We start from the raw sequence: 24019 nt of genomic DNA, 5'->3' as shown, positions 1-24019 counted from the left end.
GTCCTGTTCAAAATGCAAGTCGTTGACTGCAAATCCAACGCGGGCTTTTCGGCTCTTTGTCCCGCACTAAACCTCTTTGGGCGGTTTTGCGGGGAGATTCTGGATGACTGCTTCTTTTGCTCCTTACATTCGGAGCTCTTCCTTCTTTTATTTTCGATACTTGCAGACAGGTGTTGGGTTATATATTACATTCCTAATACCTTCCATGTGAACTCTCATCATGTCCGGGGCGGAACAACACCGCGATCAGAGCAAAGGTGCCGCCACATCTACGGCCCCAGAGACTACGACACCCGCGCCGAAAAGAAACGCTTGTATGGTTACTGAACTCCCATCCAGTGATATATGAGAGCTGATCTTTCTATCCGGTAGTCACCGAACTCCTCTCCGCCCGCAACAAGCAGCCCAAGCATGCGGCCCCCAATCCATCGAGCAAAGACGTGCCGAAACGCAGAATGGGTTCTTTCCCAGGACGAGATGGACTGGGAGCCTACCTTGAAAAGCCAGACTCCTATCCATCCAGCGTAGTAGTTTATCACAATTCAGATTTCGTCACAATCCACGACATGTTCCCGAAATCCTCGCTACACCTTCTCCTCCTCCCACGCGACCAAACCAAGAACAGACTCCACCCATTCGAAGCCTTTGAAGACGCCGAGTTCCTCGAAAAGGTCAGAACCGAAGTGCACAAGCTGCGCAAGCTGGCAGCGGCCGAATTGCGCCGCAGATACGGCCAAGATTCGGCGCAGGAACAGGCGCGACACGCTGCTCTCAATGCCGATCCACCGCCGGATGAGCTGCCGGATGGACGCGATTGGGATAAGGAGATAATGTGCGGGATACATGCTGTTCCGTCCATGAGCCATCTGCATGTGCATGTCATTTCGGTGGATCGGCATAGTGAGAAGTTGAAGCATCGGAAGCATTACAATAGTTTTGCGACACCGTTTTTCGTACCCATTGAGGACTTTCCTCTGGCCCCGGATGATGAGCGGCGGCATCCTACTCGGCAAGGGTATTTAAAGCGGGACTTCACGTGTTGGCGCTGTGAGAAACAGTTTGGAAACCGTTTCACGGAGTTGAAGAAGCATCTAGAAGAAGAGTTTGAGGAATGGAAGAAATTGTGACCTGATGGGCCCAGTCGCGACTATTACGTCTGCGACACAAGGCAGCCTGGTTTGAAATTGTAGTTCGTACTCCCACGGCTCCCAAAGGCTTCAGGAGAAACTATAACGAGCCAACTCTCGTAAATGTACATGCTTCGGCACTAAAACAGATCTTATAAATGCATTCTCAGCAAATATAAATGACCTGCCCTTGCCATCTCACAGAATATTCAGGGAAAGCACAATGCTTTCCCTCCGCCTTCCAATCACCGATATTCTTGCCACATGCCTGGTTACGAGCGGGCCTTGGACTTGCCAGCACCCTTGACCTTCCGGGTCTCCGGACGAGCGAGGTGGTGGGAGGGGATCCAGTCAGCGTTGTAGGTGGTGGCAGAGGAGACGGCAGCAGGGGAGGGGGTCTCCTCGACAGCCGGGGCCTCGCGCTTGGCGCTGCCAGGGGCACGCTTCTCGCCGGACTTGCCGCTCTTGCGCTTCTGGGGGAAGTAGGGGGCGACCCAGACAGTATAGAAGAAGTAGACGGTACCAGTGGCAGAGGCCAGGAGGAAGAAGTAGAGGAAGAGACTAAGAAAGGTAGGGTGAGCCAATTGCACGCGATACTTGGGAGAGGGGTGCTTACATCTGGGGGTCGAAGATGCTGGTATCAGGCTCAACCACGCTCACAGTGCCATTGAAGGCCTGGACGGTGGAGAACTTGCCCTCGCTGTCAGACAGAATGGCGGCGATGCTCAGACGAACGTCTTGGGGGTGCATCTCGGTGGCGAAGCTATAGCTGACGCTCTCCTTGGAGCCCGCGGGGATCTCGATGCCATAACGAGTGGCAGTCAGGTTGCGGACGACCTTACTCTCCTCCTCGAGGTTCCACAGGCTGCCTCCGAGGAAGTTCACGGTGACGGGGTTGGGCTCATCGTTGATGAAGTCAATGACGGCCTGGGTAGGGTGTCCGTTGATGAGCTTCACGCCGAAGATCTCAGAGGTAGGGAAAGTAGTCTCAGCCTTAACCTTGAGAGCGACTTCGGCATCGACCTTCTCGGTTTCCTAGTGATCGTCGCGTGAGTCAATTGCAGTGACACGAAAGAATAATAGAACCTACAGCAGCAGAGCCGGTACCGACGAAGGCCTGAAGAGAGAGTAGAGCCAGGGAGAGGAATCCAAAACGAGTCATCTTGATAGAATGGAGGAAGGTACAGAAGGGGGTGATCACACATCACACGTTGCAACTTGCCTTTTAGCTTGGCCCACTTCGGTACCGGGGAAGCTGACTCAGCCATCGCGTCTCTCCCTTTGGAGATCGATTTTTTTTTTTTTTTGGAAAGAGAAAAGGGTAAACTTGAGATCAAAATAATCTCCACTCGATTAATTGTTCGATACGTGGAGGCGCCGTCTTACGACTACCTGCATTCACTTTGTCAGAGTGAAACGCCGCGATCGCGCAAGCGCTTGCCAACCTTATAGCACTTTTCGACTTAAGTTTCCTCTTTCACTTATCACTGTGTTCTTTTAACTCCTACACCCTCTCGCCCCATAATACTTCGTCAATATGGATACTCCCGATTATCTTGAGCGCTATCGCCAGTTGAGCGCACTGGATCAGCAGAAGAATCAGCTTATTGAGGTACCAACCCTCCCTTGACCAACGAAACTGCGAGGCTAATGCGATTTGTCTTCTAGGAACTCCTGCAACGAGTGACCGACCTTGAGACCTCCTTCCAGCAAGAGAAACTTGATCATCAGCGCGAGACCCGCTTCAATCGCGATATTCAACTACACGAGATGGAGTTGATGCAACAGATCTCCCAGATCAAGAATATTATGGTGAGCGCAAATGGTGGACTGGCACACCGGAGCATGCGCTGATACACGGCCAATTCCAGGATCGAGAACCTTTCGTTGTCGTGCTTTTAGACGGAGAAGGGATAATTTTCAAGGATGAATATTTGCAGCAGGGAGAAGAAGGTGGACGCAGTGCGGCCAAGGCCCTCGAGACATGCATGCGCTCATATCTGGCGAAGAATATTCCCAGTGTTGCTGAGCCGAGGCTTTTGACCAAGGTTTTCTTGAATGTGAAGAGCTTTGGTGAGCTTTGCGCGCGCAGTGGGACCATTTCAGAGGCTGCAGCGATTCATGACTTCATTCGCGGCTTCAATGAGACCATGTCATTTTCTGAAATCGTGGACGTCGGGTCCAGCAAAAACAAGGCATATGATAAGATTCAAGGTTTGTCTCTACCCCAAGTCCAGCCTCGAATTAGTTCTAATACTCTGATCTCTACAGAAATGTTCCAAGTCTTTCTTTACAACTGCCATTGCCACCAGATCTTCCTGGGCTGTCCCTCAAATAGCGAATACGGTCAATTCCTCGAGGAATCGTTGAATGAAGGAGACCTAACTGGTCGTATCTCCCTCGTGGAAGGCGTTCCGTTTGAGAAGGAGCTGGAGATTGTCAAGAACTCATATCGAATCGCCCGGTTCCCAGATGTTTTCCGTTCAGCCAAATTGGTGCCCGTTTGGACAGCGCCTTGGAAGAGCGCCCTTCCCTCGCGATCATTGCTCACGCCCTCTCCATCCCAATCGTTCTCAATGCCACCACCTTTGTCAAGAACATCCACAAATACGAGCTACTCCGGCGTTGGCGGGCCTTTGTCGGCTTCCACAACCAATAAAACAGAGTCCCCCGATTTCCAGCAGGTGATGCGCTCTAAGGTTGCTGGCTTGACAACATCCAAGACCGTCGAGCGAAACAAATACGGACAGCGTGTAGATCGCCTCGATTTCAAGAGCATCCCTCGTGATGATCTCAATCGCCTGAAGAAGCTTAAATTGTGCAATTATTTTTTCCTGCTGGGTGAATGCCCCAACGAAGAAAACTGCTATCACGATCACGATCGCAAGTTGACCCGTCAAGAACTCCACATCCTCTCTGCTATCGCCCGTATGACACCATGTCGATTTGGCTTGGAATGTGACGACCCGGAGTGTATTTACGGTCATCGTTGCCCGCAGAGTGAACCCGGGAAAAAGACCTGCTTCCGCGGAGACAGCTGTCGCTTCGAGCCCGTGGCTCACGGCATTGACACTAACATTGTCAAAGTGACAAAGGTTTAACATAGTGGTTTTATTATTCGTTCTTTTATTAATCTGAAAGCCCCTCCGGGCGTGAGGCTTTTCGGTTCAGTGTTTCAGTCTTATTATGGCGTGACCGGGCATACAATGGGTTTGTCTACAAAATTCGGGGCTGGGGAGTACGGTGATCTCCAGCAATTGAATTGGTATTTTTATTGGGACGTTGATCGGGCCTTTCGCGGAAATTAGGGGTTCCTTCGGAGTTCAGTGGCCTTAGGATGGCGTATGGTATGGACTGTTTCTGAGAGTTTACAGCGTCTTACCCAGCAAAATATGGACGAGACATGTCTGGGGTCATCTTTAGATGTACTTATCGAAACTACAAATTGTATGAGTATTTAACAATCAATTAAAAATAGTATTGTCATTTTCCAATCTTGCCATGGTCTATGTATGGCGACAGGGTATCAGCGCCTAGTCTACAATTATTAATAATGGTGATCCCGTTACGCCTGTACAACATCTCTATGAATGAATCGTCGTCCCGAACATGGAGAATCGTCGTTCCCAGCCAAAACAGTCTGACTGGCTGCATGGCTGCTCGGCCCCGTCAATGGCCATGGCATTCAAGTCCGGAGCATGGCCACATTCCACTCCATACTCCTGGATACAGCAGTTAAAAGGCACCGAGGAGGATTTAACCGGTTCCCAAGCCGAGGTTTTGTCGGTGGCCTGCGCTTGCTTCTTTTCTTCGAGATCGCCCCACAGAAGGAATAGTTTCTCGCGAAGCTCAGCTAGTCGCCCTGGGCTGCGACGCAGACTATGCCAAATTGTTAGCGACTTTGTAAATAAGTTGAAGAGGAAAAGTCTTACTCCGTAGCATCGAGATTGAGCAAATGTTCGCCATCTCCACCGGAGACATAGATCTTCATCTGTTTACGGGTTTCCTGTTTCGAGACCAAAGGCTCAGTTCCTTCAACGAGAAGGCAGAAACGCCATTGCCATTCCATACGCGGTGTGCTGTCAATATCTTGGTCTCTGCCTCTGTTGCTGGCTATCCGTTTCATAGGGACTTGTACGGTGAAGTCCTCAAGATTCGGAGGAAAGAAATCCACAACGCGCGCTAGAAGCACGTAGCAGACGTTTTGGAAAGGCAGTGTGTAGGTAATTCCACCAGGGAGATTGTTGATATGTGATTCGCCAGATAGAATATAATCGATTGACCGTTCAGGCACTCCAATGTTCCGCGTTTTGACTGTCGCAAATTCATCAGCATGCATTCTGCGTTTCCCGAAATTTATACCACTTACTGTGCGGATTTTTCTTCGCTTGCGATGTAGCCACTGTGAGAGTTTTCTGGCCTTCCTCTTTCCGAATCTCTTTTTTCTTCTGTTCGCTCTTTTTCTTCTTTTCAGCCTTCCTCGGATCCTCACTAGGCTTGCCGTGGATACTCCAGTACTCCTTTCGACGGTCCAAAAGCTCTCGAGTTCGTTCATCGTAATTAGGCGAAACAAGGCGAACATGGATCTTCTCTGGATATTTTTTATCTTCATGCACAGCAGCTTCGATGCCGCCTTCGAAGCGGCCAGCTTTGATGCGCACGTAGGTCAAAAGAACAAGATCGCCAGCCTTGACTTGCTCGCGTACAAAGCTGGCATGCGGCTCCCAGACCGCAACTTGTATTGTCAGTTGGCCCCATGGGCCAGGCCAGTCTTTCTTCTTGCGAGCCATATAGTTGTATTCGTCGCCTTCTGGGCCTTGTTCATCTTCTTTTTCTTTCTTGATATCCATGAGACCTGTATGGGGGGTATAATCTGTGAGGTACATGAGACATCTCTCGCTGTCCCAAGTGTTAAGCTTCACTACCTGGCCTAGCAGTTGGGCGAGGTTGTTGACTTGGACATCTTGGATTAGATGGAAGGGTAGGCCTCCCCATTTTGGGGCTGGCATAGATGCCTGGATCACCTGAGATGGTTGGACGGGTTGGGCGGGCTGAGACGGCTGCCGCGAAGTAGCGGATCGACGCGTTAGTTGTGGCGCTGAGGCAGACTGCTCATCTACTACGAATCGATCCAAAAGAGAGATTGCAAACCTCTTTTCCAGGGGTTTCAATTCGAATGGAACAGGCCCGCTGGTGATAGACGGGCTTGAATTGGGGTCTGGTCCTGGTCGGAAGATTGCCCATGGGACTGTATCATGTTGGGAGGCAACCCCCGTGGTTCTACCCTGGAAAACTGTGATCTAAGGCATGAAATTAGTTCTGGTCTAGCAACTGTCTCGGAAAACATACTCGGATGTTTCGCAGTAAAACTACATCGTTGAGGCGAATCTCTGGTAACACACTTTCATTGTCGTTGAAGTACTTGATCTTGAGACTTTCGGACCAGCTTGGAGTATCAAAATGGGCATCTTTGATAGTAAATGTAACACAGGATGAGGACCCTTTCGTGCGATAAACATCGAGCTTATCGACCACGACACCGATTGTGTTGATAAATCCTCGACGAGTGCAAGCTGTGCCAATATCCACCAGATCAGAGGGCGCCATAGCTTTTGAAAGGCAAGCTTTCTCTAGGAAAAACCATGTAGATCGCGAGCACTTTGGAAGCTCTTAGTCACCACAGATATGCGGTATCTCCCCAAAGTAAAATTGTAGGTCCGGAAGCTGGCAGTGCTCAATGCTCAGTGGGCATCCATCCTGAGGTTGTGGGACATGTTGGAAACTCAGAGTAAGACAACGAGTAGCAGAATAAGTGCTTAGATTATTTTCAAATCTATCGGCGACGAAGTAGGGAATAAAGAGCTGCAAAAGAGCAAATGCACGCGTTGAGTAAATAATGGGGGGGAGTTGTCACATGATTTCCCCTCCTTGCACACACGAATCCTTCCTCTTCCTCTTCTTCCTCCCCCACATCTCTTCCTCTTCCCATCCACGGCGCGCCCATCTCTATCTTTCTTCATTTGAATTTAGAGGCGCGCTTTTTCTTTTTTCCACTCACCATGTCGGAACGTTATATCCCCGAGCACCGCCGGACCCAGTTCAAGGCCCGGAATCAGTTCAAGCCCGATGAGCTCCGTCGCCGCCGTGAAGAACAGCAGGTCGAGATCCGAAAGCAGAAGCGAGAGGAGAACTTGGCCAAGCGACGTGGTATTCAGACCTCCGATGGTGGAATCGGTGTTGGTGGTGGCATGGCCGGCGCCACCGAGAGTGACGATGAGGCAAGTGCTATCGAGAGCGAGGTACGTTTTACTTTTTTTTTCTCATTCTTACTGTGTTTCGTGCGCGGACTTCGGCTTTTAAATCTCTGTGATGGAGTCCTATTGCGCTTCTCTGGTGGCCACTTTGACCCTCCCTTTGTTTTTATGATGCGATCATCAACATGGGAATTTTTTTCACCGCCCGGTTGCCATGGGGCCGACCCCTCCACCACGGACCATTACTACACGACCCCACCATGCGATAGTTATACGAGAAAGCCCATAGGAACCCTAATGGCTAACACAATGGATGATATAGCTCAATGTCGAACTCCCCCAGATGGTGAAGGGTGTCTTCTCCGACCAGGTTGAGGAGCAGATTCAGGCTACTACCAAGTTCCGCAAGCTGTTGTCCAAGGAGCGCAACCCCCCTATTGAGCGCGTTATCGAGACTGGTGTTGTCAGCCGCTTCGTCGAGTTCCTCCGTTCCCCTCACACTCTTGTGCAGTTTGAGTCTGCCTGGGCTTTGACCAACATTGCCTCCGGTTCCGCCCAGCAGACCCAGGTTGTCATCGAGGCCGGTGCCGTCCCTATCTTCGTTGAGCTCCTCGCCAGCCCCGAGCCCGATGTCCGTGAGCAGGCCGTGTGGGCCCTTGGTAACATTGCCGGTGACAGCCCTCACTGCCGTGACTTCGTTCTCGGCGCCGGTGCTCTCCGCCCCCTTCTGAACCTCATTAACGATGGCCGCAAGCTGAGCATGCTCCGCAATGCCACATGGACTCTCAGCAACTTCTGCCGGGGCAAGACCCCCCAGCCCGACTGGAACACTATTGCTCCCGCTCTGCCCGTCCTTGCCAAGCTCATCTACATGCTCGATGACGAGGTCTTGATTGACGCCTGCTGGGCTATTTCTTACCTTTCTGACGGCGCCAATGATAAGATCCAGGCTGTTATTGAGGCCGGTATCCCCCGCCGCCTGGTGGAGCTCCTCATGCACGCCTCTACCTCTGTTCAGACCCCCGCTCTCCGCTCCGTTGGTAACATTGTCACTGGTGACGATGTTCAGACCCAGGTCATCATCAACTGCGGCTCCCTCCCCGCCCTCCTTTCCCTTCTCAGCTCCACCAAGGACGGTATCCGCAAGGAGGCTTGCTGGACCATCTCCAACGTCACCGCTGGCAACTCCAGCCAGATCCAGGCCGTCATTGACGCTGGCATCATTGCTCCTCTGATCAACCTTCTCGCCAACGGTGACTTCAAGACCCGCAAGGAGGCTTGCTGGGCCATTTCCAACGCCACCTCCGGTGGTCTGCAGAAGCCCGAGCAGATACGCTATCTTGTTTCCCAGGGCTGCATCAAGCCCCTCTGTGATCTGCTTGCTTGCCCTGACAACAAGATCATCCAGGTTGCTCTTGACGGCCTTGAGAACATCCTCAAGGTTGGCGAGATGGACAAGGAGGCTGGCTCGGGCGAGGCCCGTGTCAACCGCTACGCTCTCTTCATTGAGGAGGCCGGCGGTATGGAGAAGATCCATGACTGCCAGAACAATGCCAACGAGGAGATCTACATGAAGGCTTACAACATCATCGAGAAGTACTTCTCCGATGAGGATGAGGCTGCCGGTGAGATCGACGAGCTGGCTCCTCAGCAGAACCAGGCCGGCTTCACGCTCGGCACTGGCCAGCAGCCTTCCGGCGGATTCAACTTCTCTAACGGCGGTGAATCCATGGACATGTAAAGAGGTGGCACTTTCCACTTGGCTCCGTCACCTCACGATGTGCCTCGCGCATCACCCCACATCAGCAGAACTGGAAATTCATTTCCACCGAAGTACCGTTCTATTTAGTTTCGGTTCATCTCTCCGTCTGTGCTTTCTTTTGTTTAGCTGCTCAGCTCAGCCTAAACCAGCACATGAAATTTTCCCGTTTCCACCTCGTCTCCTGCCACGAAGTTCGAACCCCTTCTCGTTTCTCCCCATTTTGATCCATTCACGATAAAGATTCACCATCATGTAACCCCTTTATTAGCATCCTCATACACAGGCGTATTTGTTTGCAGGATCGGTCCTCTTCTTTATGTTAATGTCTCTACCTCCATTTCGATTGTTGCTTTTCCTGGGGTTGGTCCTCTTGAGAATCACCTTCGCTCGCTGGCAGCAGGGGCTCATCTGTCTGTGGTCTCGTTTACCACTGATAGTCCAGTTCAAGTCCGTTTCTGCAGTCTGCCAGTCAAAAATGCCAAGTCTTATGCAGTTCAATTCTCTCTCGAAAAGCGTAGTCCGGGAAATCCTGTTCGCTGTGAGCAGCAAGTCCCAAAAATCTTTTCCAGGGGTAAATAGTACCCAGACTATCTACCTACAAACACTAAAATTCGAGGTAACACAACTTACTATTCAGGATTTTCTGGGCCCTTTCCAACTGAGTAGTGTGACACCTACATCAAATTATCAAGAGAACATTGAAGAGCGATCCAGTCCACGTGGAAAGAACAAAAGGGAAATATTCATAGCATACACAGTAAAAATGTCCTGACCACCCACCCAGAACTAGATAGAAATTTAGACATTGAAAAAAAAAAAAAAAAAAAAAAAAAAAGACCAAAGGCTCAGAATGCATGATTACAATCTCTCAATCCGGAGCCGAGACCACTAATCACCCATCACCTCGTCTTCATCAGATTCAGGAACTCGGTCGTTGTCCTCATCGTCATTATCCTGATCGACATCTTCCTCGACAAGTTCGCGAGCCCGCAGATCATCCTCATCGTCCTCTTCAATGGGATCGTCTGGAAGATCACCGTCACCGTGCTCGTTCTCGTTATCATCATCATCGATGTGCTCCGCTGACTTATATTCTTTTCCTGAAGCCGCCGGGGTTTGTTCGTCAGCAGCTGCGTTCTTGGCGGGCTGCTTGCCCTTGCTGCGGGGTGCGCTGCGAGGCTTGCGTTCTTCAAGGTATGAGAGGACTTCACGGTAGTTCTGGCCGAGAGAGGTCTTGTTGCGGAGGAGGCGCTTTTTAAGAGAGCCGCGCTTGGAGCCAGATGCATCGACGACGCGGCCGATTATGGAAAGCACGAGTTTGCCGGTCAGTTCGCAAAGGCGTTGCTCGGCCATGATGCTGCTGCGGAGACGCTCATTGATAACTGCCTCGTCCTCGGAGTCACTGGCTTCGGCCTCATCCTCTGGTTCATCCTCGGATGCCGGCGCGTCATCTTCGGCGGGCTCGAGGTCCCGTCGGGATTTCTTGGCGAAGTTACGCTCCGCAATGCCGTGGATCTTGGTGACGAGAGCCTGTGCCTTCGCAGACGCTTCATGCACAAGGCTTTGTGTCTGGAAAATGACATCCTCGTCGTTGCCAACACCTTGGCCGACGTTGCGGAGTGTGCCGAATAGAGTTTGTAAGTCCAGGAAGGTTGTGGTGGCAATAAATCGTAGGTCATCGAGGCCGGGGCGTCCCTCCATGATGGAGAGAAGCGTCGACATGAATGTCTCGCGACTCTTTGTGAGTGTTTCAAAATATGATGTGTTAAAAGTAGCTTTTCCATCGTTGAGGGCAGCAGTTAAACCCTGAACCTTCCACATGAAGTAGAAAAGCAAGGCGCGGATGCTATTTGTGACCAGCTCGGACTCTGTGGTGGTATCCTCCTCATCATCCGTTTCGCGTACACCGCGATTAGCAAGATGAATCAAAATATTAAAAGGGGCTTCGGAGTGGTCCTTTTTGGATTTCGAGCGTGAGGTAGGCACGGCTTCCAGGATCGCTGTGCAGTCCGTGATACCGGCGAGGTTGGAGATACGCATCACGGTGTTCGTGAGATCGGTGAGGGTTGAGTCAGGAATATAGCCACCGACCTGAACCTCCTTCTTCCGAGACAACGCGCCGAGTGATTCCACCATTTCCTCCCAGAGTTCCTGGATCTTACCCTCAAGTGCCTCTCGCATCTCATCGGAGCTCTTCGCATGCAAAAATGCCACGCTAGCTTCAGCCAAGACATCGTGATCTGAGTGCGTCAAGAACTGCTTGTTGATATCGTTCAGGAGAGACGTGTAGGCTGTAGCATCCTTTTGAAGATCTTGAATAGTATCAAGGTCCACGAAATGCTCCAGCCGCAGAACGGCAGACGCTGCTTCTGGTGAAGACCCAAACTTCCTTAAGAGTTGCGGGATGATCTGCGCAAGGCTATGTGAGATCTCCTCCTGGAGCTCTGGAATTTTAGAGGTCAGTGCCTTGACCTTGCGCCCTCGCTTGTCAATGTCAGACTTAGCAATATCAAGCACTCGAAGTTTGACGGCAGCACCGAGAACGTCCAGGAGAATGGACTCCTGTCCCTCCCCAAGCTTGTACAGAGACCGGACAGTTCCCTGGGCGTCATCGTCATACGCTTGGTCCGTGATTTGTGAGTGATCGTAGAGCAAATAGCCCGCTAGCGACTGCCATTGCGAAAGCTCTTCCATATGATGGTAGATGGCCTCGGTTGCCAGAACAAATCGGGAATCGGTCGGCGCTCCCAAAAGCACGCCACGGGTGGTGGGCTCCTTTTCTGTTTCTGCGGACTCTTGAGAATCATAGTTGTAGAAGATATCGACAAGACACTTGAACTTGATCCACGATTGCTTGGGTAGCTCAAAGTCATCGTCGTCGTCATCAGCAAGGGTTTCGTTGAGCTCATCTCCGACTTCCTCAGTCGCCAAGTCAAAGGCATCCTGAACATTGGCAGCGAAGAACTGGCCTGCGGTTTTGCGAACGCGAGGGTCAGTGTCAAAGATAAGGCGACCAACCATATCAATATCATCGGCCTCGACCAACCCGCCTTCTCTAAGGTGGTTTAGTAGCTCGATAGCCACGATGCGCACTTTGACTTCGGCATCCTGAACTGCCATTTCGACAATACGCTGGCGGAAACGCTCGGTGAAAGAGTGAAGAACGCCGATATTATCTTTATTCGCATAGAGAGGTAGCAATTGCGTCACAGCAACCAGTCTGGTGTGGGGCTCGACGTCGGCGAGAGTCCATCCAATATACCGTAGATATTGTCCCTCAAGGAAGACTTCTCTATAGGTACGAATCCACCTGCCTAGGGCCTCCATACACTCGGCACGGATTCCACCATCGACATCCCGATAACGGTGAACGAAGACGGTATCGAATCCGTCCTGCAAGAACTCGTCCAGACGCTCAACCTTCTGTTCGCCCTCGGAGATAGCGTTCTGAATCGCTTCCACACGTCCTTTGTTAACAGACTTTTTTTTCTTTTCGCTTTCCAGCTGCTTGCGAGAGGTGGTCACGGTGGTCGTCACTTCTCGCGCAATATCACAAAGAGCGCTCATAATTGCCAGCGAGATAATTGTCGAGGTATGGCGGAACGGGCGGCTGCTCACTGTGGACATGGAGCATACCCAAATCTGGACGTTCTCCAGCAGGGCTTCATCAGTGTAGAGGACCGACGAGTGGTGGAAGGTCTGTATGAGTGCGATCATGAATTCCTCGAGGACGGGTTGGAATGCTCGGAACTTTTTGGCACGGGAGATGAGAGGATACTCGGTAATTCCTTGTGCCTGGTAAACGTTTTGTACATCTCGAATTCGCTGCGGTGCATGGTCGACATCTTCTGTTTCCGCTTTACTGATTTCGAGTTCGGCGCCGGTACATCGGATAATGAAGTTGATCAAATCCTGCATAGCCTGTCCGCTGTTTCGTTGGTATTGGTTCAGCCATTGTGCAGCGGCCGTGTCGGCATTGTTGCTTTTTCCGAATACCTCCGCTGAATTTGATGTTAGAACGGTATTAGCAACAATAAACTAGCTGTAGAGACTCACCAAACAAGCCATGTTCGCCCGCAGCCAAGCTGGGCCGAACCTTAGGCTTACGGGGACGCGAAGCTGGAAGCCGACCATTGAGTGCGGCAGGGCGGAAGGCCAACTGTCTGCCAATTCCATTACCTGTGACCTTTGGCTTCTTTGCTGAATGCGAGCCTTTCTTAGCCGCAGGCTTCTTTGACTTTGAACCGGTCTTGCGAGTCGCGCGACGTCTTTCCCTCAGTTCCTCCTCGTCGGCCTCTGAGTCCTCTACATCGTCGCTGTCGGACTCGGACTCGTCCTCATCATGATTCTCATTATCGTGCACGTCGCCACGCTTGCGCTTGCCCCTCGCGTTGATCTCGGCGGAGTGGTTGCTTTGGGAGAAAACTTCGGGTCGCCGCGTCTGGCGGCCAGATTTGCGTCTATCCTCGGCGGGGGTCGATGACGGGCTGCTGGGGTTGTCCACCTCCATGTTGGGATGGAATATGTGACTTGACTTCGAGCGACTGCAATTGTGGAGGACGTGTGTCAGTCAAAGAGTGGTCGCGATGGATATTGGGATTAGGTATGGTCTGTACGTCAGGTCGAAACGCGCCCCGTGGAACCGCGCCGCGAAACGGCAGCAAACAGAATCGGGCGAATGAACACGCAAGAGAAAATAGCGCTGCAACCTAAAGCCGCGGAGTTGTCGGGCTGGTCGTGTTCAAATTGGTTGCAGGTCGCGAGCACAGAGGAATCAACGAAAGAGAGGCCCGATGGGATCTCGGAGGGCGGGGGAGAAACGTAAAGGAGGTGGACGCGACTGGCTGCCTGATGGCCTCGTGGCCTTATGGCCTCGCTTTATGGCCTGAGTGCCTGAATTGTCGAGTACCTCGACACCTTATAAAACAGGTGTTGATAAATACGCGATGCATCAGGTGACTGTCGATCGTGACCTGCACGCCAAGAAAGTGGGCTGCGTCTAGTTCCCACGATGCGGATACTATTTGTCATAGAAACCTCATTCCACACCCCGCGATCCTCAGTTGAGTCCACTCGGTGCTTCGCTCGGTCTCACGGAGTCCCATGAATTGCACCACTTGGTCATGAGGGTCCCCGCTTGACACATAGTCCATGGGTCGAGCCACCTGACGCCAGGTGGATTGCGCCTTGACTAATGAATGCCATCATCGCCCCCTACTTGGCTAAAATTATATGCCACTCAGCTCCCAAGATTCCGGGGTAAAATCTCCTTCTTTCCACGATACATCATTCTGCATGGCTGCGCCATTATACCTTGCTGCATTGTCACTCACGCCTTCTTGGTTCATCCTGCAGAATATCACCTTATAAAACTCTACCTTTCTCCTCCCTCCCCCTCTTCCGTTTCCGCCTTCGATAGATCTGCACATCCTCCACCATGCGACAACCAGCAATGCCCATCCGCTCGCCCTTCGAGTCTTCCATAGCGAAGCCGGGGCAGGGTACCGTCGTTCTATCTCTTCTTCCTCCTAACAACCCCACCCTCACCACTCTCACCTACAAATACCCATTGAAACTGGTTCCTAGGACAGGTGGCTTTGTCCCTTCTCCTGAGTCAACCTCATTATCAGATTCATGCCCGTCAAGACCGGTTCACCTTTATTTGCTCACCTATGGCGGCGGTCTGCTCCCGGGTGATCACATCGAGGTGTCCATCAAGCTAGAGCCTAGGACACGAATGGTGGTGACCACACCGCAAGGAAGCACGAAAATCTTTAAAACCGATTCAAACAGCAGCGACAACAGCCCCAATGTGATCAAGGGCCACCGCAAACAAATGCCCGCCAATCCACACCTTTCAGATATGAGTCAGCAATCATTAGACGTGAAGATCGGCCGTCAATCAGCGCTCTGCTACTTGCCCGATCCATCTGTACCTTTCCAAAACAGCCGCTACGCTCAGGTACAAACATTTACCGTTGACGCGGCCGCCAAGGGCGATCAGCGCAGCAGCCTGTGCGTCCTAGATTGGGTAACGCAAGGCCGGACCTCGCGAGGCGAGAACTGGAATTTCCGCTTCTGGCGAGGCCGCAACGAAGTCTGGGCAGTAGACGAGAAGACAGGCAAGAGCCGGCTTTTGCTGCGCGATTCCGTCATTTTGGACGACGAGACCGACGACCTGAACGATTCCGATGAGTCCGATAGGGAGGACCTACCACCACAAGCACCGTCCGGCCTGCTTCCCTTGAACATCATTCAAGAGCGAACAAGGCCACACGGGGTAGTGGGCACATTGATCCTCTCTGGTCCTGTGTTTGAGAGCCTCGGCTCGTACCTGCTCAACCAGTTCACATCGCAGCCGCGAATCGGCAGCCGGAATTGGTCCTCATCTGAAACTTCATCTGCGCCTGAATCCTCAGCCAGCACCCGGGGCGACGTCACCTGGACAGCAGCGCGTGTACGGGCTGGCTTTGTTCTTGTCAAGTTCGGCGCCAAGGACTTCGAAACTGCCAAGCTCTGGCTTGGCGGGCTTCTCCGTGAAGAGGGTACCGTCGCGCGGGAGTTCGGCGAGGAAGCTCTCTTCTGCGTGTGATCTCTTGCATATCTACCCCCTTGGTCAACCAAGACTCGATGATACCCACCTAGCCCCTTGTTGGCTTCTTTTTTCAACCGCCTACAGTCAGCGGCTTTATTTCTGAACTTGAGTACTGTTTTATTTAGCCTACTGCGTTCATTTGATCGAAAGCATCGCCCTTCTGATAGGGCCTCTGCATAACGAAACAAACGGAGACTAGCATATCTGCATTGCAGCCACCAAAAAAAGTTACCTGGATACTTGACTGCACAATGGAATTCATTCTACCACCATCTCAAACCTTATATACAGTAGTCTACGAAGGTAGTTTCAGATATGTAGGATATGTCAAGAAAGAGACCCATCTCCGGAAAGGTGTTTTTCTCAGGCACATCAAAATACTAGAGCTCAACCACACACCCTCAAAAAATAACCAGAAAGACCTGAAAAGATTTAAAAAGACATCCCATGAAAAGGTCAGGGAATAGAAGCACTAAAAGAGGCAAGTGCTCAAGTCTCACTTAGACTACCTTCTTAACCAGCCGTAAATTAACGCATCACATGTATATTCAAGAAGTACTGTAAGTCTATCATGAAAAGGTATCATAATTATCATTACCTGAACGCCATTTCAAATCCCACCCAAAGATAAGAAAAAAAGAGGGTCATCACCCATCATTCACGATCATGGATCAATAGCTCCAGCCAAGCCAATCTAGACCTAGATCCACCAATCGAAGATCTGGATCCTCCACTCCCCCTTAGTGGCGGCGAGCAAATCATCCACATTGAGCATGTCAATTCCCTCCTGGGCTAAGATTCTCCAAATATGGTTCCGCAGACTACGCGGCCAGCTCGGTAGACCCCAATAGCGCACTTTCAGTCCATGGTGGTGCGCAACGCGGACCTGCGCCCGGATGAGTTCCATTTGGTGTTGCGAGAAATGGAATGGCCAGGGGAAACCGATGGCTTTCTTGAAGGAGACGGAGGCGTAGTAGCTATTCGTTAGATTAAAGGTGTGCGAGTTGATAGTCTCCGGCATGCCGGAATTGCCTTGGCCTTGGTCTAGATCTCTTGACCGCGTGGTGGAGACGTATTGGTCCCCGAGGCTGTCGTCGACGAGCTTGTCGAGCGGCGCGTCAAAGAAGATGTCCCGGTACGTCGAGTTGGCGGATATAAGATCGAATGGCGCGTTCCCCGTCCCGACAACGGTGACGGGGCCTGGAATAACCTCGCGCCCATTGAAATAGGTCAGATAGCCTCGCTCGCGCAGCGGAGCCAGCTGTTTTACCACGGCAGGGTAAGTAGCGGCGCCATCGGTCTTGAAATCGATAAGCAGGATCACGCTCTGGTCAGGATCTGTATCCCACACTCCATGCGGAGGATGGTCAATCGCGCGGTGGAATGGCGTAATGGGATTTTGGCGCTCGAGGATTTTCACCAGCGGGTCGACGTACATTGACCGCAGAGTGCGGCGAGATGTCAAGGCGGACCTGGTATGGCCGACGTATAGCTCTTCATCAAAAAGCCAAACATCTGCTTCGACGCCTATACACCCGGCCTGCAGCGCGGAGAACAGAGGCACGCGGCGCCAGTAGTCGTTGTGTGAGTGGCAGCCTTTGGGGATGATATCGCGCGATGTGTCGGTGGGCCAGTGGGTGATATCCTCCAGGTTGGAATCACCTTGCGACCAGACGTGAGCCGCGCGATCATACTCATCCGGGAAGAACGAGAGCACGATGCCGCAGGCCAGTGAGATGAACTGTATAATTCCCCTGCATGCAATGATTAGCTCGTCTGCAGTACCTTGAATTGATCTGGGTTACACGTACAGCATGACGAAGAACACGAGTAGCGTGCGCACCAGACCGCGCGAGAACCGCGAGCGACTGGATCGCGAACAACAGCGTGATCTCTGGTTATTCTCCGATAGCAATGGCAGGGCGTCCTCGCGTGAAGCGAAAGGAACGTAGGATGTCAGCCTCTGGCGCCAGTTGGGCGGCCCCGCCGCGCGGGGAACAGCCTGGACTCGCGGGGCCTTGTTCACATCGCTATCGGGCGAGTCTGTGTAGACCTCGAAGGGTACCTCTAGCAAGCACTCGGAAGTGCTAGAGCTTTGCGTACCCTCGGGTTGGTATGACCCCATTCTCTTGAGTTTTTGGTGAGAAGACGGACACAGAGACGACGGCAGAAGGCTTCATCTAGAGGGGTTATATCCTATGGATTTCAGCAAGTGTAGCAAGGGTATCAGACCTTAAAGAGACGAGAACCACACTTTGAGACCAGAGCGTCCCATGCTGCGGAGATGACGGCATTGATTGGACGCTAGGGGTGGAACACGCGCAGCGTCTTCTTCGATCGCCGGCCAACAAGATCCGACAATGACAGCCACAGGCACATTTTATATGCTGATAAGAGTATTCTGGTTTAGGCCATCGGATCATGGGTCTAGGGGAATAAACGGAAAATTTTTGGTTGATCTGCTGGTGCCGCTTTATATACAACGAATGCAATGAGCCCAAACACCCACGGGTTGCACGGAACATAAGACTATTTTTGAGACAGAAAAAGAAAAACAAGATCTAAATCCCTACTCCTCCTGCAGAGACTTGACGTAGGCCGCAGCCCGTGCTTTGATATCCTCCACCATCTTCTCGTCGCCGCCCTCAGCAACAAGCTTCTCTTCGAAAGCAAGCCACTTCTTGAACAGGAACTTGGCCTGCTTGGGCTTAACCTTCTTGCTAGCATCGATGCTGACATTGCCCTTCTTGTTCTGGAGTCCCAGCACACGCTCGAACAGGCGGCGAACCTGTTCAGCGTCGCCGGCCTTGATCTCCAGATCGAGAAGGATGTTCCACAGGTCAATGCGCTTGGGGAACGAGGACAGAAGTCCCTCGAAGACGGTACGACCGCGCTCCACGTCGCCATTTGCTGACCGGAATTCCAGTTGTCCGAACTTGGAAGTGGTCTCGATGTGTGTGTGGGCCGGGAGCGATTGCAGGGCGCGCGAGAGCAGGCCGCGACCGCGCTCGGGAGCCGCCATGGCGTCGAAGAGGAAGCTGGCGTAGTTGAGGAAGAACTTCGGTGACTGGTTGGAGATCTTCTTCTTCATGGCCTGCTTGAAGAGCTCATCCGCTTGCTGTAGAAAGTTGTTAGCACCGATAATCTTCAACTCTAAAATAGATTTCACATACCTCGTTCTTGCCAGACTGGATGTAGATACTGATCATGCGATCGTAGATCTCCGCCGGCTCGTTGTACTCGCATGCGCGCTTGAAGATCTCCTCAAGGCTGTCGTCGTTGCCGTAGGTATTCTCCAAGTTCAGCATCGCGACCCAAATGTTCAGCTTCTCGGCATCCTGGCCCATGGCGATGGTGCGCAGAGCACGCTCACCAATGGAGCGAGCCTTCTCGACCTCACCCAGCTCCAGCTGGAAGGCCATATACTGCAGCCAGAGGAGAGAAGAGTCGGGCTCACCCAGAAGAAGACGCTCGTAATCGGCGACAGTTTGAGGGCCGTTCGTATCCAGGTCGCCGGTACGGTCAACCTGGATCTCGGGCTTGCGGTTCTTCTTCTTTTTCTTCTTCGAGTCCTCGTCGTCACTGTCGGCGGCAGCGTCCTGCTTGGACTGGACGTTGCCGCTCCAGTCAAAGCTATCGGCACCAAGGCCCCCAGCCTTGGACGGCTTGGTACCCGACATGGCGGCATCCTCATCGTCACTCTCCTCCTCCTCCTCTTCGCTGTCATCTTCGACCTCAACACCTCCCATGGAGATATCGTCGTCATCTTCATCCTCGTCATCACTTCCAGCCAGCTCGACACCGCCAAGCTCGTCGCTCATCTCCTCATCCTCGCTGTCCTCCGCCTCATCCTGGAAGTGGGAGGCCTTCAGAGAGAAGGAGATCTTATTCTGCTCGAGGTCGATCTTGACAACCTTGGCCTTGACAGCATCGCCCTCGTTGTACAAGGTACGAGCATCCTCAACGCGCTTCTCAGCCATCTCGCTGCGGTGGCAAAGACCGCTAACGTTTCGAGAGCCATCGATAACAATGAAAGCACCAAACTCCTCAACCTTGCGGATCTTGCCAGTAACGACCTGGCCAGTCTTAAGATCCCGAATGGTGACAGGGTTCTTGAAGTTGGGGTCCAGCACAGACTCCTTCAGACTCATCTGCAGTTTGCCCTGTTCGGCATCGACCAGAGTGATTCTGCCCTTGACAAGCTGATCGGCCTGGAACGAGTCTTTCCACTCCTTGAGGTATGAGTCGGAGAGGTCAGAGATGCGTACGTAGGCGGTAACATCATGACCGACAGAGACAAAGAGACCGGCGTCCGTGACGCGCTTGACGAAACCACGAACGACCTCGTTGGCCTTGAGCTCCTTCATCGATGTGATTTCGCGGTCCTGCACAGGTAGCGACGCGCTCATCACCTTTGAGGGACGAAGAGACAAATAGATCTTCTTGTGGGCCTTGTCAACGGCAATAACACAAGCCCGAATGACTTCGTTCTTCTGGTGCACCGTCGGGTTGGCCTTGGAGTAGTCGTCGGACATATCGATAAGGTTAACAGCACCGACGAGGGCCTCACCGAGCTGCATGATAAGTTGCTTCTCAGTGACCTTGGTTACACGACCGGGCAGGATCATGCCGACGGAGATGTCTCCAAAGGAAAGCTTGTCGAAACCCTGCTTGGCAGTCAGATCCAAGTGGCCCTTGTCAGCGTTGACAGCGGTAACCTGGACCTTGAGCGCAGATCCGATGGGGAAGTTCTTCTCAACATCGGTCAGGAGAGACAGGTCATCCGAAGCATCCATCAAGCGAAGTCTGCCACGGACATTGGGAGACAGGTTGATCCAAAGGCAGTCATCAGCAACGTTATTGACGAAGCCCATCCAGGAAGAGCCGATCTTGACCTGTTCCATGTTCAACAGATCGGGATTGGCAGCCTTCATGAAGGTAGGCTTGATGGATAGCTCGAAGACGGGGTATTTGCCGGTACGGTGAGAGATAGGAAGGAACTTGTGGCTGCGCGCATCGTGGACACCGATGATTCTAGCAGAGAGAACCTCCTTAGGCTTGAAGAAACGCAGGGGGTGCTTGCGGTCCTTGAGGTCCTCCCACTTGTCGAAAATCTCAGAGACATCGATACGTCCCTGGATGTTATCGGCCAGCTGAACGTTGACCTGGGTGGCCTTGATAGAGGCAACCTTGCACTTGACAACACGGCCAAAGGCCAGGTCAGAGATCGTGGAGACGTTCTCGTCGATGGGGTTGGCGAGAGCATCATCAGTCTGTGGAGTCTTGGTCTTGGTCTTCTTGGGGCCAGATTGAGTAGCCTCGGAGGGCTTCAAGCTAAGGATGAATCGCTGAAGGTCGATTTCAACTGAGTGGACTGTCGGGGTGATTGTCTGACCCTTCAACATGCCGAACTCGGGCTGAGAGAGATTGGCATCTTCGATGAGACGCTTAGGAATGAGACCGGTGAGATCACCCAAGAACTCAATGAACAGGCCAGCAGGGGTAATGTTGCGAATGAAGCCAGTGACGGTTGATCCCTCATGGATATCTTCGAACTTGCCGGGCATGGAACCCTGCTTAACAGCCTTCTTCAAACTAGCTCGGCTAGAGACACGAATGAGGCGGTGGGCACGCTGGATGTCGAGAACGAGAAGGTCGTTCAGCTTTTGGCCCACGCGAATCTTGGACAAAGTCGAGCTTTGCTTGGACGGTGATCCATCAATAATGTGTTGCACGTCAAGACGGGCGACGAGACCAGACTCGTCAAGCTTGAGAAGCACATCATCATTAGACTGCTCGAAGACTGATCCAGAAACAAGCATGCCAGGTTGCAAGTCCTCGAAGGCCTTGCGGTACTTCTCGGTGAAGGTTGAGGGGTCCTTGCATGAAACGGCCAGACGGCCCTGGGAAGCATCAACGCTCAGAGCGTGCACATTGACGACCTGGCCGAGCTTGAAGTGCTGAGCAGGGTCCTTGATGTATGCTTCACTCATCTCGGACACGGGAAGGAAGCCACGGATGGTGCCGTAGAACTGGACAACCGCACCGTGAGCCTGTAGGTTGACAATGGTACCAGGAGATTGGGATCCGGGGGTGATGTCCTTGTAGTCCTTCCAGATAGCAGACTCGCTGTTCAACAAACTCTTCTTCAGGGTCAAACGAATTTGGCGCTTCTCAAGGTTGACAGACAAAATTCTGGCGGAGACTTTCAGGCCCTCACGGAACTTCTTCTCGGGGTGCTGAAGTTGAGTATCTGCAAAGTGCATGGAGGGGACGAGAGCAGTAATACCATCAGCCAGGCTGACAATCAAACCATCCATACCGGTAGGTCCGATCAAAGTCTTCTCAATCTTTCCCTTAACGGTAGCACCCACGGTGACATCCTCAATCCGGAGGAAGGGCTGTTCAATGACAGTCTTCTCGAACGAAAGGAGGTATAGGTTATCGATCTTGTTGAATCCAACGATACGGGCTTCGTGGGTAGCTCCGACCTGGAAAGGACCGGAGTCGGCCGAAATGGATTCGACCTTACCATCGGAGAGTCTAGAAATATGGACGAAACCAAGGTGCTTAGTCTCTCCGATCTGCACGTAGACACCCATACCGGGGTCAACCTTCACCACCTTAGCTTCGGGGACAATGGCGGAGAGAGCAGGGGCGTCTTCGGAGCCGGGGCCGTGAGCGTCGGAAGAAAGCTTAACAATGTGGTCAAGCATGGAGAAGCCGACCTTGAAAGGCTCAGCAGAGGGGAAAGTCGATACGATACGGCCCTTGATCTTGGCACCGATCTTGAACTTCCGCACCAAATCGAGCTTTCCGTCATTGGCACCAGACTGGACAAGGTCGACGGTAGTGTCGAGCATGCCCATAATTTTACCCATCATACCATTCTCGGTAACCTCAGTCAGCAGGATCTCCGCCGCAACACCAGGGAGGTAGGAGTTGATAGTAGGGGCGGCGCTGAGGAAGTGGGACTTCTTGATGGAAGCAGCGGACTGGAGGTTGGCAGACAGCTTGATGACATTGCCGCTGGCATTCTGGCCAGTAACAACACAGAGGAAGACCATTCCCTCCTTGATTTTAGAGTACTCCACATGAGGATCAATCTCCTTCGAAGACATGAAGCCCTTCAGGTCTGAACCCTCGATACCAAGGTCCATGACCAGACCGTGATCCTCGACACTGACAACGGAAGCCTGGAAAACAGACTCTTCCACTATGTCTGACTTCTTGAGGCCAGTGTTGGCTTGTCTGGGGTCGAGGGACAATTCAATGCGCTTCTTGCTGCGGCCACCAGCCTCGGAAGCCTCCGTACCAGTGGAGACAACATAGGCACGCACGTATTGACCGAGATAGAAGAAGTCCTTGAGGTCGAATGACTCCTCATCCGAGCTGTCCTCATCCGCATCATCATCCTCGTTGTTGAGCAGCTTCTCAATCTTATCGTCGAGTACTTTCGAGACCGCGGTAAGAGAGACGTAGCCAACGAGGTTGTTGGGCAATGAAATGCCGACATCATGGGCGTTGATGCTCGAGACCTGACCGAGGATCATAGATCCGGGAACAATGCGCTGTTCACATTAGCCAGAATTTTCAATAGAGATTTTTCGGGATTTCTTCATACCTTGTAGGTGAGAGACTCAATATGCACGCCCTCCTTCTCGGGCTTTTCCTGGTCTTCAGACTTCTTGCCCTTAGTCTTCTTCTTCCTTGACTTTTTGGCGGTAGTTGTAATTTCTCCATCCTCCATATCGACATCATCCTCATCATCATCGTTCTCGTCGTCAAATTCACGGGTCTGCTTCTTCTGACCCTTTTGCTCGAACAACACATCCTTGTTGGCTTGAATCTGAATTTGCTTGCGCTCCAATGGAGTCAGGACACTGCCGCCACCACGAGGGAAGGACGGCTCGTCGTCGCGAAGAACAGAGAGCTCTGAAGCTTTCGGGGCGGAATCCTGAGGCTTGGAGTCCTTTTTGCTCTCCTCCGCTCCGACCTTGGCGCGTTTTTGCGGCTGACGAGCAGCCGATTCTTCGGGGGCATTCCCCTTGCGCTTGATCGGCGCCATTGTTTGGAAGGCGAGACCGAATCGTGCACGGTTGAGGATTCTCGTTGTATCGCAAAGAAAAAAAAATCGAAAAATCCGATAAAGCGTGGCAGAATAGAGGGCGGTGAATTCTGGGTGGGACCGCCCTCTTCCACGGATTGTCGACGAAGAGTGCGCTAGGCCCGAAGCTACTTAATTATGGTGTTTAATGCGATGAAATCAACTAAATTGGCG

General features: G+C 52.2%; 9 protein-coding genes across 9 annotated transcripts; 4 read left to right on the top strand and 5 right to left on the bottom strand.

Annotated features, from left to right (window-relative positions):
- Nucleotides 1-220: 220 nt before the first annotated feature.
- On the top strand, nucleotides 221-1127 carry N7443_006642 (DNA 5'-adenosine monophosphate hydrolase; the record flags this gene model as incomplete). Its single annotated transcript, XM_056886698.1, has 2 exons — nucleotides 221-314; nucleotides 373-1127. 2 exons carry the CDS (start codon nucleotides 221-223, stop codon nucleotides 1125-1127), a joined length of 849 nt encoding a protein of 282 aa, XP_056740347.1.
- Nucleotides 1128-1399: 272 nt separating this feature from the next.
- Nucleotides 1400-2289, bottom strand: N7443_006641 (putative translocon-associated protein, alpha subunit; the record flags this gene model as incomplete). The annotated part of the gene is made up of 3 exons (XM_056886697.1): nucleotides 1400-1688; nucleotides 1744-2162; nucleotides 2218-2289. The coding sequence occupies 3 exons, from the start codon at nucleotides 2287-2289 to the stop codon at nucleotides 1400-1402; spliced, it is 780 nt and encodes a 259-aa protein (XP_056740346.1).
- A 375-nt stretch (nucleotides 2290-2664) lies between these two features.
- Nucleotides 2665-4228, top strand: N7443_006640 (CCCH zinc finger protein; the record flags this gene model as incomplete). The annotated part of the gene is made up of 4 exons (XM_056886696.1): nucleotides 2665-2739; nucleotides 2796-2939; nucleotides 2999-3341; nucleotides 3399-4228. 4 exons carry the CDS (start codon nucleotides 2665-2667, stop codon nucleotides 4226-4228), a joined length of 1392 nt encoding a protein of 463 aa, XP_056740345.1.
- A 483-nt stretch (nucleotides 4229-4711) lies between these two features.
- On the bottom strand, nucleotides 4712-6734 carry N7443_006639 (uncharacterized protein; the record flags this gene model as incomplete). The annotated part of the gene is made up of 4 exons (XM_056886695.1): nucleotides 4712-5006; nucleotides 5060-5441; nucleotides 5497-6427; nucleotides 6477-6734. The coding sequence occupies 4 exons, from the start codon at nucleotides 6732-6734 to the stop codon at nucleotides 4712-4714; spliced, it is 1866 nt and encodes a 621-aa protein (XP_056740344.1).
- Nucleotides 6735-7186: 452 nt separating this feature from the next.
- N7443_006638 (karyopherin alpha) lies at nucleotides 7187-9122 on the top strand (the record flags this gene model as incomplete). Its single annotated transcript, XM_056886694.1, has 2 exons — nucleotides 7187-7426; nucleotides 7704-9122. The coding sequence occupies 2 exons, from the start codon at nucleotides 7187-7189 to the stop codon at nucleotides 9120-9122; spliced, it is 1659 nt and encodes a 552-aa protein (XP_056740343.1).
- Nucleotides 9123-10031: 909 nt separating this feature from the next.
- N7443_006637 (cohesin subunit IRR1) lies at nucleotides 10032-13653 on the bottom strand (the record flags this gene model as incomplete). Its single annotated transcript, XM_056886693.1, has 2 exons — nucleotides 10032-13144; nucleotides 13200-13653. 2 exons carry the CDS (start codon nucleotides 13651-13653, stop codon nucleotides 10032-10034), a joined length of 3567 nt encoding a protein of 1188 aa, XP_056740342.1.
- A 927-nt stretch (nucleotides 13654-14580) lies between these two features.
- Nucleotides 14581-15735, top strand: N7443_006636 (urease accessory protein UreD; the record flags this gene model as incomplete). The annotated part of the gene is made up of 1 exon (XM_056886692.1): nucleotides 14581-15735. The coding sequence occupies one exon, from the start codon at nucleotides 14581-14583 to the stop codon at nucleotides 15733-15735; it is 1155 nt and encodes a 384-aa protein (XP_056740341.1).
- Nucleotides 15736-16438: 703 nt separating this feature from the next.
- N7443_006635 (uncharacterized protein) lies at nucleotides 16439-17863 on the bottom strand (the record flags this gene model as incomplete). The annotated part of the gene is made up of 2 exons (XM_056886691.1): nucleotides 16439-17492; nucleotides 17550-17863. The coding sequence occupies 2 exons, from the start codon at nucleotides 17861-17863 to the stop codon at nucleotides 16439-16441; spliced, it is 1368 nt and encodes a 455-aa protein (XP_056740340.1).
- Nucleotides 17864-18307: 444 nt separating this feature from the next.
- On the bottom strand, nucleotides 18308-23806 carry N7443_006634 (putative rRNA biogenesis protein RRP5; the record flags this gene model as incomplete). The annotated part of the gene is made up of 3 exons (XM_056886690.1): nucleotides 18308-18856; nucleotides 18912-23309; nucleotides 23363-23806. The coding sequence occupies 3 exons, from the start codon at nucleotides 23804-23806 to the stop codon at nucleotides 18308-18310; spliced, it is 5391 nt and encodes a 1796-aa protein (XP_056740339.1).
- Between the last annotated feature and the right edge of the window lie 213 nt (nucleotides 23807-24019).

This window comes from Penicillium atrosanguineum (genome assembly GCF_028827265.1).
Source record: "Penicillium atrosanguineum strain IBT 20685 chromosome Unknown utg000005l_segment0_segment0, whole genome shotgun sequence".
In the NCBI taxonomy this organism is placed as follows: domain Eukaryota; kingdom Fungi; phylum Ascomycota; class Eurotiomycetes; order Eurotiales; family Aspergillaceae; genus Penicillium; species Penicillium atrosanguineum.
Note: the sequence above shows the minus strand (reverse complement) of the source record. Positions and strands in the feature narration are given on the sequence as shown.